At 32.7% G+C, this 20,978-nt stretch overlaps 3 protein-coding genes across 3 annotated transcripts; 2 read left to right on the top strand and 1 right to left on the bottom strand.

Annotated features, from left to right (window-relative positions):
* The first annotated feature begins 1,363 nt into the window (after positions 1 to 1,363).
* On the top strand, positions 1,364 to 4,848 carry LOC111907656 (uncharacterized). The gene is made up of 5 exons (XM_023903456.3): positions 1,364 to 1,697; positions 1,953 to 3,161; positions 3,244 to 3,393; positions 3,705 to 3,885; positions 4,516 to 4,848. The coding sequence occupies exons 1-5, from the start codon at positions 1,464 to 1,466 to the stop codon at positions 4,695 to 4,697; spliced, it is 1,956 nt and encodes a 651-aa protein (XP_023759224.1). The 5' UTR covers positions 1,364 to 1,463; the 3' UTR covers positions 4,698 to 4,848.
* Positions 4,849 to 7,637: 2,789 nt separating this feature from the next.
* LOC111907655 (uncharacterized) lies at positions 7,638 to 9,846 on the bottom strand. Its single transcript, XM_023903455.3, has 2 exons — positions 8,927 to 9,846; positions 7,638 to 8,174 (listed from the first exon to the last, which is right to left on the bottom strand). The coding sequence occupies exons 1-2, from the start codon at positions 9,204 to 9,206 to the stop codon at positions 7,798 to 7,800; spliced, it is 657 nt and encodes a 218-aa protein (XP_023759223.1). The 5' UTR covers positions 9,207 to 9,846; the 3' UTR covers positions 7,638 to 7,797.
* A 7,471-nt stretch (positions 9,847 to 17,317) lies between these two features.
* Positions 17,318 to 19,830, top strand: LOC111907653 (uncharacterized). Its single transcript, XM_023903454.3, has one exon. The coding sequence runs from the start codon at positions 17,750 to 17,752 to the stop codon at positions 19,541 to 19,543; it is 1,794 nt and encodes a 597-aa protein (XP_023759222.1). The 5' UTR covers positions 17,318 to 17,749; the 3' UTR covers positions 19,544 to 19,830.
* The last annotated feature ends 1,148 nt before the right edge of the window (positions 19,831 to 20,978 follow it).

Here is a 20,978-nt window from a genome sequence, read left to right as displayed (position 1 = left end):
GTAATAAAATTGTGAACCGTGTCAGCGGGGCGGGTACCTTGCTAGCATTAACCGTAACCGAACCGAATCGAACCGTATAAAGGCGGGTAACCACGGTTCGATTCACGGGTATCCATTAAATATAAAAAATAAAAATCAATCAAAACTACATACTCTATTTCAACAATTTCTTTTTTCTAAAATAAAACCAATTCTCTAAATATAAAAGATAAATAATTTAATATTATAAAACTGATCGACAGTTCTAAATTTACGCAAACACAATGGTGTAAACTTCAAAAAGTTCTTTGATATAAAGATATTCAATATTTATTAATTCTTGTTTTTTTTATGTGGCCTCTAAATATTTACAAAACAGTTTTTTGATGTTCAAATCACAATAACATATATTAATATAACCAATACTCATTTCTAGATTACGCATAAAAAATATATTATATTTAAACTACAACCACTTTTTTATATTTAGGATATAATCAAATTAGATTGTGCATAGTGATTGAAGTTGTTTAGTGATTGAAAGATCTATAATCCTTTCTACATTCTCACGTAAAATAATGTTTATATCAATGTTTTAAAAACCGGTTTTTTAATTGAACCGGTTGAGTGTCGTTTTCCGGTTCAACCGGTTTAACAGGTTCAACCTGATGGTCAAACCGGTTTTATATTTTTATATGTTTTTAATTATCCTGCATACATTGATTATAAAAACTTGTCATCTTTTTAGTATTACAAACGTAAATAGAATGCAACATATAAAAACAATCATTATAGAAGTCAAAATCAAACAAAGAAGACCAAAACAAACACAAAAATCCAAGAATGTCCTATTCAACCCGGTCCATTCCGGTTCAATTCAGCCGGTTGAACCGGTTTTTTACTAAAACCGGCCGGTTCAATCCGGTCAGGAAATCATTATAAAACCGGTCCAAATCGAACCGCCCTCACCTCCGGTTCCCGGTTCGATCAGTTCAATCGGCTAGTTTGAACCGGTTTTTAAAACACTGGTTTATATATATATATATATATATATATATATATATATATATATATATATATATCGGTTCGGTTCGGGTATCCGTGAATATCTAAATATTCAAACCGAAACCGACCCGTATATATCCGGTTTTTTCAGTTTAGGTTTTTATCGGTTTTGGATTGACCGGATCGACTCGGTTTTGCGGTTTTTTTGCACACCCCTAGGTACAAACTATAGGATCAAAACCGTAAATTACAACTATAAAAAAATAATAAATAAATAAATATAAAAAAGAAACATTAAAAAAGACACATATTCCGACCCGTTAGATGAATGGGTCTGAACCATGACCCGGTGAAGCTTAAGGCTTGATCTGTGATGTGGGTTGTCACTGAGAATACAATTTGAAGTTCCTGCAATGGCCGATTTTCCTACGCGATTGACTCCATTACCATAGTACACAATCACGAACATTCAGATTCTCATGGCTCGTTTACTTTCCATCTTCGTGCTGTTAGTGTTCGTACTCCACGTTGCCTCTGAATCCACGGGAGAAGTAGTAGAACAAATCGATGGAGAAGAATTCACTGAGGAGTTGCTGTTCAGGCCACTTCCTGATCGGAAAGTTCTTTCTCATTTTCACTTCGAGAGTAGAGTTCCTCCGACAAATTCTTATGGACATCACCACCGGCTTTTTCCCAAAGCTATCTATCAGCTGGTATGATTACAATAGTTCGTTAATTACTTTACTCGATCAGATTCGTTTTTCTATCCAGGCATTTTATTGAATCCTTAGGTTTAACAGTACCAAAGGCTTTCTAATTGTTGCTCTGGTCCATCCTAATTGAGTTTAGGGTTTAATGATTCATTGATTAGGATGATTTGTGAAGTTACATTATATTGTTGTATTACTTTTTTATATAGATTTCAATCAATCGTATTTGTGTTCTAAATTAGGATTTGGACACTACAGGTTCACAAATATCGAATCAGAGAAATGGAACTGTCTTTCACTCAAGGACGTTGGAATTACGAAAGCTGGGGTGGTTTTGATCCTGTTTCAAGCAGCAACGCCAAACCTCCCGGAGTTGAATTATGGGCTGTATTTGATGTCTCCCCAGATCAGGTCGATGCTTCCTGGAAAAACCTAACACACACACTTTCAGGTCTCTTTTGTGCTTCAATCAACTTTCTAGAATCTTCCACCACGTATTCTGCTCCAGACTGGAGCTTCCAGCCACTTTCATCCAATTTAAGATACGGCTCATTGCCTCGAGAGGCTGTTTGCACTGAAAATCTGACTCCATGGTTGAAGTTGCTTCCATGTCGAGACAAATCTGGGCTTTCTTCATTAATGGACAGACCATCAATTTACAGAGGATTTTATCATTCTCAAAGGTTGCATTTAACTTCAGGGGAATTCGATCCAATGGCTTCAGATCATGGAATAGCTCTTGAACAAACGCTTACAGTTGTTCTTCAACCAGATGCTTTGGAAACTCGTGGCAGAAAGTTACAACCAAACTGGTCTATGAGCTCATTGTTTGGAAAAACAGTTGATGGAAAATGTGCTTTAGCAAAATCTAGTAATGTGTATGTTCAACTTGAAGGTAGCTTAGTTCATAACATGAAAGGTAAGGGTGATGAAGGTCTTGGGAGTATCTCAAACTTTGAATTTTCCGTTTCTCCTGATAGAATAATGAAAGAAGTAAACAGTTTCCATAGAGAACACTCCTCTATCTTATATGGTTTCTCAATAAAAGATCATCACAATTCTAAACCTTTTGATTTGGGATTCAAATGGAATCTTCCAGTAACTTGGTCATGTGTGAAAGCACCATTACGTGTTAGTCGGTTCTTAATGGGAAGTGGGAATGAAAGGGGTGCTATTGCTCTCTCTTTACAGTCAACAGAATGGAGTCAAAGTCTCCCAAAGGTTGACCATAATGAAGAAAAATGTAGGTTAAAAGTAGATGTTTTTCAAGTTGTGCCTTGGTATATCAAAGTATATTACCATACTGCAAAAGTATATGTAGATGGGGTACCCCAATCTTTTGGGGACGCCATAGAAAAACTAAGTGTCTCACCTTCTGAAGATAAGGTGTCCCCTGGAGTAATGGAAATGAGCTTGAAATTACCTTGTGACTTGAAATCAGCTTCATTAACTTTAGAATTTGACAAGGTGCAAGTTTCATCTAATTTTGTATTGATTTAAAAGTATGCTCAGTTTACTTGTACTTACTGCTGTATTACTTGTACCACAGGGTTTCTTGCACATAGATGAGTATCCACCAGATGCTAACCAGGGATTTGACATCCCATCTGCCATAATCAGCTACCCGGACTTCCAAACATGCATGCAATATAAACAGGACAATGCTTCCATCAAGTCACCTATGGTGTCTAAGATGCAGGTATTTAAATGCAAAAAATAGCAACAATCTTCATTTGTTTGTTTATGATAACAGTGTACTTCTATTTCTTTCTATTACATTACAACATTGTACTTTCAACTTTTTTTTTTTCTTATTAAGGCATTGTACTTTGAGAAATATATCTACTCTGCAAAATCTACCCATTTATAGGATTCAAGATTGCTATAATTGGGTAGATTTTTCAAAATACAATGTTGTGATTGGAGGAAATGAAAGTAGAATGCTATGCCTATAATATAAATGAATGAATAAAAGTAGGTTGCTATAATTTGGTCTGTTTTGTATTGCAGGAAAAAAGAAAAATATTATCTTACACAGAAGTGCTTCTTGTTCCTTTGACTACCCCTGATTTTAGCATGCCTTATAATGTAATCACAATTACATGCACTGTTTTTGCGTTGTATTTTGGGTCATTGATGAATGCACTTAGAAGACGTGTTGGGGAGGAAGAAAGACTTTTGAAAGAAAAAGGTAAAACTGTTTCTTTATGGAACTTATTAATAATATTATTATTATACTCTAAATCCCATTTTACACCAAATTTGGTGTAAAATTACTCCAACCCAAAGCCTTTGTTTACAACAAAATGGTGTTGGTGGATAATAAAACACAGATATGGTGTTATACTATTCATTTACAAATTTGGTCTACAATTTTGTTATTCAACTTTAAATTTTATGCATTTTAAGTTATTATTTATACAATGATATTCTATGTGTAATATGTTATAATTATAAATTAAATTGATATTTATTTATGGTATATATGAAATTAAAAAATTTCTTTTCAAACTTATTAAATTTTTTAATGCTTTTTAATAATTTAAAACACAATATTTTTGGATAAACCACATAATTAACATACATTACAGTAATAGTAATCAAATAAAAACTCATAATTAACATATTTTATATTAACATGTGTAGTATTTACTTAAACATGTATTGAATTTATTTTTGCTCATTTAACAAAATGGATGTTGTAGTAAATACGATAATTAATTTGAAATTAATAGTTTATTTTGGTTATAATTAGTTATCAATTTTAATTTTTGTTATTAAGACATTGTACTTAAAGAAGTTGATTATGTATGATGTGCAGATAAGAAGAGTGGCAAGCTTCCATTGTTGTTCTCCAAATTGTCAGCTAAGTTGAGAGGGAAGCCTTGGGACCCGCCCTCATCTTCATCTTCTTCTTCTTCAAAGTTTATAAGTTCAAAGGTAGTTTTGAAAATTGTATTGATAGCTGCTATTGCTTTTGGATGGCAATATTATTCTGGATGACATTGAGAAATTAGGTAGTTAATGCACACGGCTTGGTTTGTATACTATTATTTTGAACTTAGGTGTTACGGAAATTAGGAATGTTAGAACCATATTGTTTTGTTTTGTTTTGTTTTGTTTATGATTATATGATTATTTTACTTTTAACTCATCTCCAAAGTATTGTTATGGGAAAATGACTTATAAGGATAATCATGTTTCAAAATCGTTCAAAGACCATCCAAGTAAAGTCTTTGTACAAAAAACACCAACAAACTATATGTTTTGTTCAAATGTTACTCACCGGTAACAAGTTCTTATAGGTTAAAGGATGATTTGTCATAATTATTGGTGATATGACATAATCATTATTGACATAACATTGGTTGATACATTCCTCATTTAAAAATCGATTTAGCGCTTCTTCATGAAAAGCCAACTAAAAGTTGTGAAAACTAGGGGATAAATGTCCATACATAACTCAAGGATTGAAATTTGTGAAAACTAAAAGATTCATAATAGTTTGAAATCTATTTCAATTTAGTCATGACCTGTAGCTAAGCATGATGCAAACAAAAACTAGATTTCACTGCACTACAAATTTAAAGGAATATTCATCAAGACATTGTTGTCACATTACAAATTAACATACATATATATATATATATAAAAGTGTACTGCCTATACTACCTATAGCAAAAGCTTACACATATATGTATCCAAAAAACGAATCACATAACCAAGCAAATATATAGGAGAATGACATAATAAAGCTTTTGGTTAAAATTAGTTGAGACAAACCCCAAACTTTATGCCAATTCGAAAAGGATGTCGGCAGTCACAAGGGTCTGTATCATCAAATATCTTATGTGTTTTTGAAATGTGTGAGCTTGAGTTGGAGATATTTGATTTAGTAGAAGAAACAATCAGAGAAGGATAAGAAGAAATCATTCGTTCATGAAGAAGTCCTAAATCGATTTATAAATGATGAATATATCAATTAATGGCATGTAACTAATATTATGTCATGTCATAATAATTAGGCCAAGTCATCCTTTAACGGATCGAGTGAGTAACATTTGAACAAAATATATAGTTTGTTGATATTTATTGTACAAAGACTTTACTTAAAAGATGCTTTATGAATAGAACAAACTCGGATTGTGTGTTTTGAACGATTTTGGAAACAATTACCTTTGTTTTCTTTTCTTATTTAATTTTTACCCGTAAATGCCGGCAATTAATTTTCACTGTCACATAGGCGACACGTCAGCAATTACCACAAAAGTGTGGTTTCATGCCAAAAGGTTTTAAAAAAAAAACATTTTCTTAAAAAAATCTGACATACGGAAGAGAGGAGCACTCCCTTGGAGTGTCACACTGCGGTCTCTACCGCACCAAAACCGCAGGGAGGGGGCGGTGTTCCAAGCTGATGTGGCAAGGGAGTGCACCCTCTACCACACCCACTCCCTCAAGTCTTCGTTGGATGGTGTTTTTTGAACAAATAAAACTCAGATCATATTTTTTGAATAATTTTGAAACATAGTTACCCTTATAAGTTATAAGTCATTTGTTGGGGTTCAATAGTGTAAGATAATGAAACTTGGATATTGATCTGATCGTGTCTTATGTTAGACAGTGGCCTTGGTTAATAGATTGATCCTCAATTGCTTGGGTGTTAATGTCACGAACCTTATTGAAAATGTTGTATGGAACGGACTGTATGGAGAATTAAAGAAAATGACCATCATTTCCAAAAAATTGTATTTCGGACCAAATTAATTAGACTTTCTTTATTTGACATGAGCAAAATAATAATAATAGTAATAATAATAATCAAGCGGAGTGCAAAATTGTAACATGTATAAAATCAATATCAAAATACCTTCCAATTAAAATAGTAAATATTTTGGATATAAGAATGGAAGGAGAATTGAAGTGTTTGGTGGAAACAAAAACAAACTCAAGACGCCTCATTTTCGACTTGGTAGTCAATTAAGGAAATGCAAAGAAATTGGATCGATTACTTAAATCACAATAACCAGTCATTTTTATGAATATTCATTGTAAAAAAGAACCAAATTTGCTGAGAAATTCAATATATACACCAATAGTTGCATCAAGCGGCGGTAATTGGACAGTTGAAATCAGTTTATTAAGGAAGGATAAAACAAAATGATATAGACATGAAGTTTCTCGATCTTTATAATTGTGTTAGTGAATTTATTCCTTTGAACGGGCTTAGCTTTTGAATCGACATTTCTACTTGAATTTATTCCTCCTTGGTTAAGCGTGGTTTATTATGAATGTCTGATAACATTATTTTCTCATGAAAATGATCTCTCATTAATCATGTATACATACAAATAATACAATTCGATTATTGAAACATAATGGGCCAAACCCGATAAGCTAGTACACAAATCAAACAAACATACAAATATATTAGCATCCTCGTGCAGTTGAAATGTGGGTAATTGGCTGGACATTAAGACCGGATATAAACTCGTAAAATAGAGGATGGTAGTCCTTTTGTGAAGATATTTGTGTAGTGAGATGTAGACACGACATGGAGAACGCATACCCGACCCATAGGGACTTTGTCTTGAGCAAAATGAATATCAGTTTGGATGTGTTTTTTGGGATCTAGTTCCTATATCATATCCCACTTCAAAATAAGCCATGACTAGATTCCTCTTAGTTTTTTGGTTTGGCCTTATTGGCAAAATTTAAGTCAATTTGCTTTTATAAATAAATTCCTTAAGAAATTCATGTATAACCCTAATGTAAACAATTTGGCAGTCATCGATAACGTCTCTCTCTATCTTTTTTTTTTCTCTCGTTCGTTCGAATGATTTTACCTCCTTTTATTTTTGACAAATGTACTAATAATGAGAATAAGTAAATAGAAAGATATACTTAAGAAATTCTAACTTTTTTCTCAAGATACCAAAAATCAAATGCAAAACAATTCAAACATCGATCAACATTTCTCATCCGTGTACAACAAGACAACAATTTCCATGTTTCCAAAAAATGACTCATGAGATCATATCTAAATTCAAGTCAAAAACGAAAAAGTCAACAACAATGGTCACCACAGAAACAAGATCATATAAATCTAACCCCTAAATTGTCGGTTTTTAGTTTGGGCTTGAAGATTTTGATTGTCTTCAAGAAGACGATCATATTCAAGAAGCAAATCAGCAGATTGTTTCTGAAGGGAAGTGACATGAGCTTCTGCAACTTCAATCTTCTTATCTTTTTCTTTCGACTCCAGCTTAAGCTTCTTTAAGCTTTCTGATAGATTGGAAATCTCTTTTTGCATCCGATTGATTTCTTCTTTTGCTTTCTCTTCGTTTTCTTTTAGCTGCAACTTTTCAGCCTCCAGCTTTTCCACTTCTTTTTTCGATGAACCACCGTTTTTTCTCAGATTGATTAATTTTTGAAGATGATGATGCATTCGATCAATTAAGAAGCCAAGATACAAAGAGAATCCTGCAAGGTCAAAGTATACAAGTTTGACTACTATCAATGTTCATATATGACTAGGGTTAAATAGTAAATACAAATAAACAGCAACATACTTTCACGGATATTTTTATACACCATCAATATCATAGTTTCATTTGTTCCTATTACAACACTGTACTTTGAAAAATCAACCAATCACATCATTGCACAATTTAGTAATACAATGTTGTGAATAAGGACTTGACAAAGGTGCTCTTTCTTTCTGACTTAATGAACTTAATGAGGACAGGTAAGCTACATATGATATGGGTGTTTCTTTTTTACTTAATATACAGATACGAGTTAATACAGAAAGTTTAGGAATGTAAGTTCTCCCCATGAGGCTACAAGCATAGAAATATTCATGGTTTTTAAAATTGGATGATTCACGATTCAGAATCTTGCTATATGATTCAACTTATGAATCAAAATCCTATCCAGATCATCTAATCAAATTGTGTTATCAAATCTGTTAAGTTTTACACTAAAATTTTAATCCTATTTGTTGTATATCTAAACTATCGATTTAGCCACAACCCTAACCAGCCAACCATGAGAAACTGGTAAATGTGACTCGAATAATCAAACTTGGAATCATATATACACAAATTAAAGGTTAAAGATAAGGACAACTACCCTCAAAATCTGATTATTTTGACCATAAGAAACAAAAACATTTGAAAACATGAATGAAGACTTAAAGTTAAAACAAAATAGTGGTAGTAGTAGCGATGTACCCATCAGTGAAGCCTCAAGCAAATGAGTCCTCCAAAGAACTTGATCCATGGGTGTCATTGTACCAATCTTAGCACCTTTGTTCTGGATTTTAACAATACTAATCCAATTTGAAAACAAGATCACAGACATCGTCCCAGCAATCGTCAAAACAGTCCCCTTCCTCATTTTCACTTGATCCAACCCATTCATGACCAGCTCTCTAAGTGGTCCGATTTTCACCATTAGAAGAAATGCTACAAAGGCCTCGGCAAATACAACAAAGAACAATAACTGTATCATCTTCAATAAATTTTTCAACCGTATACTTCAAATCGCTACTCTTATCTGATCTGGGTCTTCAATTTCGTATGAAAAACACTAGATAACTGAACACCCACTTCACAAGTGACCTTCAATCGCATAATGAACTAGGGTTTTAGCATTTGAATGAAGTAGAACATAGAACCTGCCCGGGATTACGTAAGAGAAACTAAAATCTTTGGTTCTTTAGATGTAGGGAGGAAACCCAGTTCTAAGATTGTTCAATTTGGGCGAAGGAAAAGGGTTTGAGGTCCCAGATCTGAAGAATCTAAAACCGGAAAAGGGAGTAAGTGGGAACTGGAAAATGGTTTGTGTTTGGTGTTTCAGGTGTTATGTACAATGATTTTGGAGATGGCATATGGTTTCAGAGGAGCGAAAGAAAAGGGATTGAAAAAAGGGAAAGAGATTATAAGAAAGGCGTGGGCATTGTATGAAATCTGGAGCGTGAATAAAGGGAAACGCATTGAAAAGTGCAAGAGATGGTTTGACGGTGGCTTCTATATACTATAGGGAAGTGTATCATATGTTTCGTTCAGGAACTTGGACGTGGGGCACATGATTTTGGTTTTTTTGACATCAAATCTTCGAGTTCATCTTTTCCTCCGCTTCAAAAAATAATGTAGCATTTCCAAATGGGTTATGTATACCAACTAGGGGTTAACCGTGTCCAAACGCAATCTAAATGGACTTCGAAACTAGAAAACAAGATTTAGTAGAACTAGAAATTGGATTGTTATATAGGAATCAATTTCACTCCCCGTTCCCCTTATGAAACCGAATAAAATAGGTTTAAAACCCAAAAACATAAAAATATCAAATAGGATAGGGTGGAACCAGGGGCGGTCCTACCTAGGTGCTCGGTGTAGCATTAGCAACACCTAGCTTCTGCGCACATAATAGAAAAAATTTCGTTTTTTTTTAGTTTTTACCTATTGTGCCACTACGTAAAAAATCATGCAACTACATAAAAAAAATATTGTCACTCTATTGGGAATTACCAAACGAAAAAAAATAATAACGAGCCCAATGTTTTAATCAATTATTGTCTAATAGTCCAATTGCTTAAAGCTCGAAATAAAACTTAATCGGATAAATTAGCAATTGGGCTAATTGCTTGTAAAAAAAAATAGCCCAATCCTAATTAATTAAGTGTGTAATTGTTGATCGGTACAAGGAAAAAAAAACACGATTACACAGATATCGACTAGACGACTCACGACTACTTGACTTCCTGGTTCCTGCGTCCAAAATTCATTCGATGGGCGATGGCTACTGTCGACATTCATTGACTCGTGACCTCACAATCCTTGGACCTTGATCGATTTCATTGTTGGATCGATCACAATCCTTGATCGATTTCAACAAGAGTCAATCACTCAATCTCTTGAAGCAAGTATCGATCAACTTCTCTCTTTTTTTAATTTCTACTGTTTTGGTTAACAATTAACAAAATTCACTTCAAAGCCCTACACTACAATGAAGCAAGTAAGTTTTACCAATTCATTTAGATATTTGAAATTGATATGTTTTTTTGAAGTTATTGATTGACTTGGGTGAAATTGATTTGTTTTGTTGAAGTTATATTGTTTGCTTAGGTTATATTGCTATGTTTTTTTATTGAACTCATTGTTTGATTAGGTGAAATTGATATGTTTTATTGAATTTATTGTCTGGTTAGGTGAAAGCAACTTGTTTTATTGAAGTCATTGTTTGATTAGGTGTAATTGTTATGTTTTTATTGAATTTATTGTTTGATTAGGTGAAAGCAACTTGTTTTATTGAAGTTATTGTTTGATTAGGTGTAATTGTTATGTTTTTATAGGTTAAACTAAGTGGTTTTTTTACCAAAAGACAAAGACCTAATCCTAATGAAAGTGGTGAAGAATGTTCACAAATACCAATTACCAATCAATCAATCCCTTTCGTTTCTAATCCTAATGCAACTCCACAAACACCAATCACCAATCAATCAATCCCTTCGGTTTCTAATGCAACTCCACAAACACCATGCTCTAACCAACCTAATGATAATGTTGACTTGTTAGATCTTCCAAAGGACCCGACGGATAGGCCATTGATTACAAGTTACAAATCAAATATAAGAGAAGATGTAAGAAGAGCATATTTGCTTCAAGGACCGTGTCAAGTAAGTGCACATAAGTTTCCTAAAAAAAATAGGTGATAGATTTAGAAGATTCGTTCCTTCATGGTTTGATGACTTTGATTGGTTGGAATATAGTGTGAAAAAGAATAGTTCATATTGTTTATATTGATATTTGTGTGGGGACCTCATGGGACAAAAAGGAGGGAGAGATGCATTTGTTTCCCAAGGTTTTGATACTTGGAATAAAAAAGATGCATTTCGGACTCATGTGGGTGGTGTTGATAGTTTTCACAACAAAGCAAGGGAAAAGTGTGAGCTTTTAATGAGGGAAAAACAAGCAATTAATGTAGTCTTGAGGAGGCAAACCGAAGTAGATGACCATAAATATAAAGCTTGATTACGTGTTTCTATTATTGTTGTTAGACTTTTATTGAAAACCGTTTTATCTTTTCGTGGTCATGACGAGTCGGATAACTCGGAAATACAGGGCTTTACATTTAAGTGTTAAAAGTCATTCGAGAGACTAGTGAAGATATTTTCAACAATACTTTAAAAATGCTCCTAAAAACAATCAACTAAATTCCCCTAAAATTCAAAAAGAACTTGTGCAATGTTTTGCACAAGAAGTACTTTTGAGTATTTATGAAGAGATTTGTCAAGATGCTTTTGCTTTACTAGTTGATGAATCTAGTGATGTTTCAAAAAAGGAACAAATGACTATTGTTTTGCGTTATATCGATAGTCTTGCATTTGTGAAAGAAAGATTCACAGGACTAGTGCACGTGAAGGATACATCTTCTTTGACCCTCAAAAATGCCATAAATGAAGTACTTACAAGTAATAAGTTGAGTGTTAGTCAGGTAATTCATTCTTTACTTTTTTGTTATTTCAATTTAATTATATATATATATATATATATATATAATTGAATATATATATATATATATATATATATATATTATTTTAAATTTTAATAGATAAGAGGAGAAGGTTACGATAGGGCTAACAATATGCGAGGGGAATTCAATGGTTTGAAAGCTTTGATATTACAAGAGAATGACACGGTATTTTATGTACATTGTTTTGCACACCAACTTCAATTAGTAGTTGTGGTTGTAGCAAAGAAGCATGATGGTGTTAGTGACTTTTTTGAGCAAATCTCGTTGGTGGTTACTGTTGTTTGTGCCTCGTGTAAAAGAATAGACTTACTACGAGAGCAAGCAAGAGAAAGGGTGCAAAAAGTCTTGTGTAGTGGTGAACTTGAAACCGGAAGAGGGTTAAATAAAGAGACTACATTTGTTCGAGTGGGAGAAACAAGATGGGGTTCAAATTTTAACACACTCACAAGTTTGATGAAGTTGTTTGCGGATGTTCTTGTAGTTTTAGATTTTGTGAAAGAGGAGGGAGGGTCATTGGCAAACCGTCAACAAGCATATGGAATCTTAGCATATTTTAAATCATATGAGTTCGTGTGTTTACTTACATATGATGTATGACATTTTACACCTCGCGGGTACATTGTCAAGGCAACTTCAAAGAAAAGTTCTAGACATTTTGGAAGCGGCTTCGATCGTTGGATGGACAATGGAGGCATTGCAATCTTTTAGAAACATAGGGTTTGCTAGCATTTTGCCAAAAGTATCCTCTTTTTTTTTAACCACACGAAATCGATACTTTAGATATGGAAGAGTTGTATATTAGTGCGAGAAACCGTAGGACTACAAAGAGTAATAGGTTTCATTTTGAGGTTGAAATCTTCAACACAGTGGTAGATATGCAACTTACAAAATATCGGGATCGATTTAGTGAAACAAGCACCCAATTACTAGAATACATTGGTGCTTTGAGCCCTTGTGATTCATTTGCAAAATTTGACAAATCAAAGTTATTGAAGTTGGGTAAGTTATACAAGTATGACTTTGATGATTTAGATATGATGGACCTCGAAGGACAACTTGAGATATTTTATCGCTCTTGCATCAAAGATGAGCACTTCACTAGTTTGAAAGGAATTTCCGACCTTTCTCGTTTGATGGTTAGTACGGGGATGCATCGGTCTTATCCTTTGGTTTATAAGCTTTTAAAGTTGGCTTTGATATTACCCGTAGCGACCGCAAGTGTAGAAAGATGTTTTTCAAAGATGACGCTCTTGAAGACCGACTTGCGTAACAAAATTGGCGATGAATTTTTGAATGACGCATTGCTTTGTATTGTCGAGACGGAAGCACTTGCGAAAGTTGTGAATGAAAAAGCAATGGAGCGGTTTCAAAAGATGTATGCACGAAGAGGACAATTTTAAATTATAATAGATCTATGTTATATTATGTTTAACCAAAAAAAATTGTATTAGATGTTTTATATTATGTTTGACCGGATTTTTTTTAAATGCTCTATATTATGTTTGACCGATTTTTTTTTTTGTGGCAACTCCTACTACTAATTCCTGCGTCCGCCCTTGTATATATATATATATATATATATATATATATATATATATATATATATATATAGAGAGAGAGAGAGAGAGAGAGAGAGAAAGTTAAGTTCAAATGTGGATGGACATCTATTGTGCGAACGTGTGGATATTGTTATTTTGTGACAATGAAAAAGAAAATATGTTGTTTGATAATACAAATACGTTCAATATTACATAACTATTGTCATTATCACACATTCTTAATAATTACATCGTCTATAAGTTTACTATAGACTTTTTATTATTATTCTCATTTTGTCAGAATGCTGTCAGAATGTTTATTGAGTCGTATTCTGTCAGAATGAAATTGAGTGAAAAACGATTTGTGAGAACAAAAATAAATAAGAATTAGTGAAAATGCATAAAAATGACGATATTTTTGTAAGGTTGAACGTATCCGCATTACTAAACAACTTATTATCTTAGTAATTATCATAGAATCGCATTGTCCACACGTCCGCACAATAATTGTCCATCCACATAATATCCGCATTACTAAACAACTTATTAAAATCCTTCTTGCTTCCCTATTTTTGTAGAGAGTGCGATGTTATTGTTATTGTAATCATAAAATATTAAAAAATGAAGTATCAGATGAGTACCAATGGAAATCTTTGAATTTTGTTAGATTTTGATTCTAATCAAGTTTGTTATTCATCCTTCTCGCTGTTTCATTGATCTGTGCACACAACCTGTTTGATAAAGTGTCATAGTTTTACTTCATTTAAGTTGTTGTCCTTATAAGAGATGTATGATGTAATCTATTGTTTTGGCAGATGTAACCCCTAATATATTATGTTACAACCTAGAAGAGATCCTCCGATAGTAGGTGATGATGCCATCTCCCTCTTTTATTGCAAACATGCTTTCTCCACTCTTCTTTCTTCACTCTCAGTACAGTTGTTGGTGGCATCACATACAAACCATATGTCAGGTAGATATTTTACATATCTCACATGGTTTACTTTCATTTAGTATTTGGAATAATTACTTTCTGAAAATATATTTTGTTTTCTTATCATATGTGACATGTTAGCCAAAAAATTGGGGAGATAGATTTTTGTACAATCATTTCGGATGAACAAGTAAATGGTCATGGTACAAGACTGATGAATCATATAAAGCAACATGCTCGAGATATGGATGCGCTTACTCATTTTCTCACATATGCAGACAACAATGTTGTTGGTTATTTTAATAAACAGGTTAAGCATCTTTTACCTGTTTTCTCATCATTTAGTGTTACTAATTAAAAGTTCAAACACCTTCTTATCCGTTTGCAATCCACTTTTTTTTAAAATATACTTTATTTTTTTTGTTAGGTTATATCAAAACCGGGACCCACAGTGAAGAGGATTTTAGGGATCAACATACTTGACAACAATGGTCTGAATCTTGTATTGGTATTTTTAACTTCAGTTCTTACCTCTTTCATCTGCTTATACATATTCTGAATGTACAATTTTACCCTTTTAATATGCCAAATATTGCCATAAGGTCATTATTCACGTTGCACCCTTCATCATTCACATATCATGTTAATTTTTGCAACTCGCTTATGGTTTTTATGAGTTTATGTTTGTTATTTACAAATGGAAAATGAAAATAACATGATACTCAAGTCTGATAATCGAAAAAAAGCCTATTTCATCCCCGAATAAATATTTTCACTAGATTTATTTTGTAAAATTTAGACGCCGATATGTTTAATAGATTGTTTGATTTATTAAGTTAAAACAATGAATCGGTTGTTTGATTCATTGATTCGTGCACACAACCTGTTTGACTAGATCTAGCTGCAGCAAGAAGTGCACGGATAAAGCAAGCCAGACTCAATATATTAAACCAAATCCAAGTAAAAGAAACCTTTTACTGCAGTTTTTTGGAATCTTATGAACCCGACCTATGAGAATTTAATAATTTATATTATGATATTTGGGTGGATATCTCTGTATGTGATTTGTTATAATATTTTAGTAATTAACTGGAAGCAAGACTACAAATATGTAGTGATTCACATATAAATCACAAATAATTCACATATTAATCACATGTGATTCGCATGTAAATCACAGGTAATTCACATATGAATCACATGTAAATCACGAGTGAAACGCATATGAATTACATGTAAATCACATATTAATTATGTGTGATTCACATGTAAACCACTTGTAATTCACATGTAAATCACAAGTGAAAATTATTTGAGTTAATGAACTTTATTATCTTCAATGACACTAGCCTCATACTTTTATTTATTTACTTTACAAGGTACGAGAAAGATTATATATTTACATGTGAATTATATGTGTTTCACATGTAAATCATATGCGATTCACAAGTAATTCACATGTGATTCACATATAAATCACATGTGATTTACATATGATGTCATATTTAAATGTGATTCATATGTTAATCACATGAAAATCACATATGTATTTTTTGTGAGTGTTTTCGCATCAATATATTTTTTTTAATCTTCTTGTAGATTTGGAAGTAATTGTGGTGAATATGGAAGATGTGAAAAATGATAAATTGAAGAAAAAATAAGGAGATATTGACACGAAGACATGAAAACGCTTTGAAATTTGTAGCATTTTTTATTTTTTATATTTTATTTTGTATCGAATAAAATATTTGTACTATTATGTTTATAGATTAATTAATAAATATGAGATTTGTTCTGATTTACTTACGAATATTATAGTATAAGAAATATACATATGTGCATTTGAAAAAAATATGAACATAAGCACCTAAAAATTTATTTAAAAAAAAAAATTGCATTTTTTTTACTGAAAAACATGTAACTTTCTTTAAAAAACTAAAACTTGTAGTTTTTTGAAAATATTGCAGTTTTTTTTTTTTGAAAAAAATGCAGTTTTCTTTAAACAAATTGTAGTTTTTTTTGAAAAAAATGATGTTTTTTTAGATTGCAGTTTTTCGAAAAAAATGCACTTTTTTTAAAAAAAAATTGTAGTTTTTTTAAAAAAATATTTTTTCAAAATTTTTTTAAATATTGCAGTTAAAAAAATAAATTTTCATTTTTTTTTCAAAAAATCATGTTTTCTATAAAAAATTAAAAAAATCTGCATTTAAAAAAAAACGAAAAATATTATTTTTAAAAAATATTAAAATTTGATTTATGATGTAAATTTGTAGACATTTATATTAATATGTTAAATAACATAAAAAAAAATTAAATATTAAATGAGATTGGTAAGATGACGATCATATTTTTAATGAATTACTTTTGATTAAACGCTCCACTTTTAGATCTCGGGTTTTCAGGAAACTATGAGTTTTCAACCGATCTATATATATATATATATATATATATATATATATATATATATATATATATATATATATATATATATATATATATATATATATATATATATATATATATATATATATATATATATATATATATATATATATATATATATATATATATATATATATTCGAATGTGAAAGTTGAAATATGCCGACCAAAAATCTGAAATACACCACATCCGATTTCACCGCCAAATCTTTAGCGCCTTTTCCAAAAATTTCAAAATTTCATCTAAAAAAACAATCAAGTATTCAGTTCAAAGCAAATTCAGATTCAGAATAGGCACATTTTCCCTCTCCATTTCCCTCTCTCTCCGTTTCGCTATTCAGAGCTCCAATTAGGTCAGCTCAAGGGGGTTTCGGATCTGGTCGCTCGGCGATTCATCTCAATCGCATTACCAAGGTATCACAATTTCAAGCATGATTCACACTTCAATCGTGTAGTTCCGCGTATTTTTCCTTAATCTGAATGCTTATAAATCCTTTAGATCCGGAAACCCTTGTTTATGTTTGAGGTCTTGATCTACCAGCTTTGGTGATTTCATGAACTCACGCATCCAAAAATTCCATCTTTTTTCTTGGAATTGTTAGGAATCATGGTCCGAGAACACAGTATTGAATCCTTTTATGGTAAATTGAGGGAGTCTGCTCTTGCTTCAGCGTCTAATACCCCTTTGCTTATCTTCCCATCCACTTCCGATGTAGATTCTCTATGTGCTTTGAAAATTATAGGCCATGTTCTAGAATCCGATTCCGTTAGATACGCTTGCTACCCCGTTTCTAGTTTCAAGGAGATCCATAAGTATGCCGGACCTAGTCTCTCCTCTCCATCTGGCGTTCCAATCACTATACTTCTGATAAATTGGGGATGCCATCGAGATCTGAGGAAGATTCTGGAAATAGGGCCTATAGCACGTGTTTTTGTCGTCGATAGTCACCGCCCTATTCATCTTCATAATCTCAGTCATCAAAACGACAGAGTAGTTGTTCTTTACACCGGAGACGATGAGAATCAAGCCGATTTATCTTATGATTTCGATGTATCTGCATTGGCTGCTGCAAGTGATTTAAACAGTGATGATGAAGTGGAAGAAGACGAATCCGATAGTGAAGATGAAAACGACAGTGACGATGAAGACGGTGGAAATGGGAATAGAAAGAAGAGGCGCCTTTCTGAAGACGGTGAAGCAGATCCATTAAAGCTTTTCAGAAAGCTCAAGAAAGAGTACTACCACATGGGTACTTTCCATGGAAAGCCATCAGGGTGTTTAATGTATGAGCTCTCTCATTACCTACGAAAAAACACCAACGAATTACTCTGGCTCGCTTGTGTCTCTCTAACAGACCAATTCGTCCATGAAAGGCTAACAAACGAAAGGTACCAAGCTGGAGTAATGGAGCTTGAACAACACATCAACAGTTCAGGTAACTTAGACACCCTCACTTCAGTAACCCTAAAAGACGGAACAAAAGTCTGCGCACCCGATGCTTCAAGAATCGCATATGAAGATGAACCAAGACTCATGCTTTTACAAGAATGGAACCTCTTTGACTCCATGCTATGTTCATCCTACATGGCAACAAAGTTAAAAACTTGGTCCGACAACGGGACAAAAAAGCTCATGTTGCTTCTCGCCCAAATGGGGTTCGCACTCGATGAGTCCAAACAGAAGTTCCGTTACATGAGTGTTGAAATCAAACGAAAAATGAAAGACATGTTTGACCATTTTCTCCCTGATTATGGACTTAACGACTTTTACTATCGTGGGTTCTTGTTGTTACATGGGTACAGCTCGAAAGTTTCAGCAGCTGATGTGGTTTATGGAGTCACAGCTTTACTAGAGTCCTCCGAGTCAAGCGGGTCAACCGGGTTGAACGGGTCATGTGCTTTTGGTGAAGCGTACGATGCTTTATCGTTGAAGAAACTTGAAAAACTTGAAATGGGTATGAGACATGCGATCAAGATTCAAAGGGCGATTTTGAGACAAGGAAGCACTGCGATCACAAGAAAGGGTTCGATTAGAAGCGGGAGTAAGTTCAGATGGGTGAAACTTGAAGATTCAGCTGACACAAAGCTTTTGGGGTATCCACAAGCTTTGACTAAATTTGGGTATTTTTTGATGGATGCTTTGAGGGAAAAAGGGGCAAAAATGAAACCTTTGATCTGTGTTTGTTATACACAAGGGAAGGAGAGAGTTTTGATTGTTGGGGTTTGTGGGAAACCGAGACTAGGGGCAATTCAGGGAAATGCATTTGGGATTGCATTTAGGAATGCTGCTGAAGAGACTGGGGCTGAGTTTTTTCATGAACTCTTTGAGTCATCATGGATTGTTTTGGATTCAAGTGCTGTGAATTCATTCATGATCAGGCTGACTGAGAAGCTACTGTGAGTTTTTTTTTTTAATCAAAAAAATGTATTATTTTATCTTGAATCTTGATGTTGTTTTAGAGTCTGCAAAATCTATTAATAAAAAAGAAAAAAAAAACCAAAACTAAACTTAGCCTTTTCTAATCATTATATTAATTAGAGTAGTTATGACATAGAAACCTTGGCAACTGAGTTATTTGTGTTGTTAATTTGTTATTAGTTTGAGTTTGAGTTTTACCAGGTTTATTGTATTTGTAGTCAAGTATCTTTGTTATTAAGTGGTTAAAAACTATGGAGATTTATGGTTGATTTGGATGTGTTTTATACTGAATTAGTGAGTTGTAAAGAAACTATCTATGTGATTGTTTTGGAGCTTGAATCAAGTTAACAAAGTCATTTGACACACCTTTTATACACAGATCTATTCAAAACTGATTCTAAATATTTTTTAGAAATATTTCACTTTTGGTCCCCATAGTTTTAAGTTACTGCTTCAGTTATGAATGTTAAGGGCCATCTAGAGAGAGACTGGAGAACCACACCAACAATGGATTGTTTTGATGAAAAAAATGAGTTCCAAAAATACAAAGGTTAACAGAAAAAAACAAGATGGAAATTGAGATTTCAGAGCATGGCAAGTTGGCAACTGAGATTTGAGAACACGAAATTTACTCAAAATATGAGATTAAATAGTGTTTTTTTGATTCAACCAAATAGTCGCACCCATATTATATTTATAAAGTATAAACATCTTTGAAATGTAAAACGGTAAAAAATGTGTCGAACATACCCTCAAGTGAATATATATAGCTGTTTTGCATTAATTGTTTTTTGCTAAATAACAAAAGGGAAATAAAGTTTAGGGTAACATGCCTCTTAACCGATTCAATTGAGCTTTTTAGGATCATAAAGAAATTTATGTCTGCTTTGGCTGAGTCTCAAGTTGGTGAGAAAATAGATAGTTTGTTTCCATCACGGACTCAACCAAGCCATAAAACTTGTTTATGGTCTTAGAATGTCCGATTGAATAGGTTACAGTTAGAGGCGTATATATACCGATTTTTTCTAGACTTGTTTCCGTTAAAAATCTAGTTTAGTTATTTTAATTAATTAATTTTTTTCTTAAATGTAGTTTAGTTATTTTAATTAATTAATTTTTTTCTTAGTTAAAATGGTTGCAATTATTTATAAAAATCTATATCAAACCTGAGGTTTGGTTTTAGTTGAATAGGTTATTTAAAAATCGGTTATAGAAAAACCGGTTGCGGGTTTGTTGGACCGGTTAAAAAATACCTCATCTTTTGAAACATTATTTACAAAACATGAGACTCTTAACAAATAATTTTTTTAATATGCGTGGTACAAGTATAAATTAGCAACGCTTTTGGGAAAAATGTATGTATCAGTTGACAATATTTTATGTTAAAGTCGATTGTTGAATTTCCGGCCACTTGAAT

Source organism: Lactuca sativa, chromosome 8 (assembly GCF_002870075.4).
Source record: "Lactuca sativa cultivar Salinas chromosome 8, Lsat_Salinas_v11, whole genome shotgun sequence".
Taxonomy (NCBI): Eukaryota; Viridiplantae; Streptophyta; class Magnoliopsida; order Asterales; family Asteraceae; genus Lactuca; species Lactuca sativa.
The sequence above is the reverse complement of the archived record's forward strand: the minus strand, read 5'-3'. Positions and strand labels throughout refer to the sequence as shown.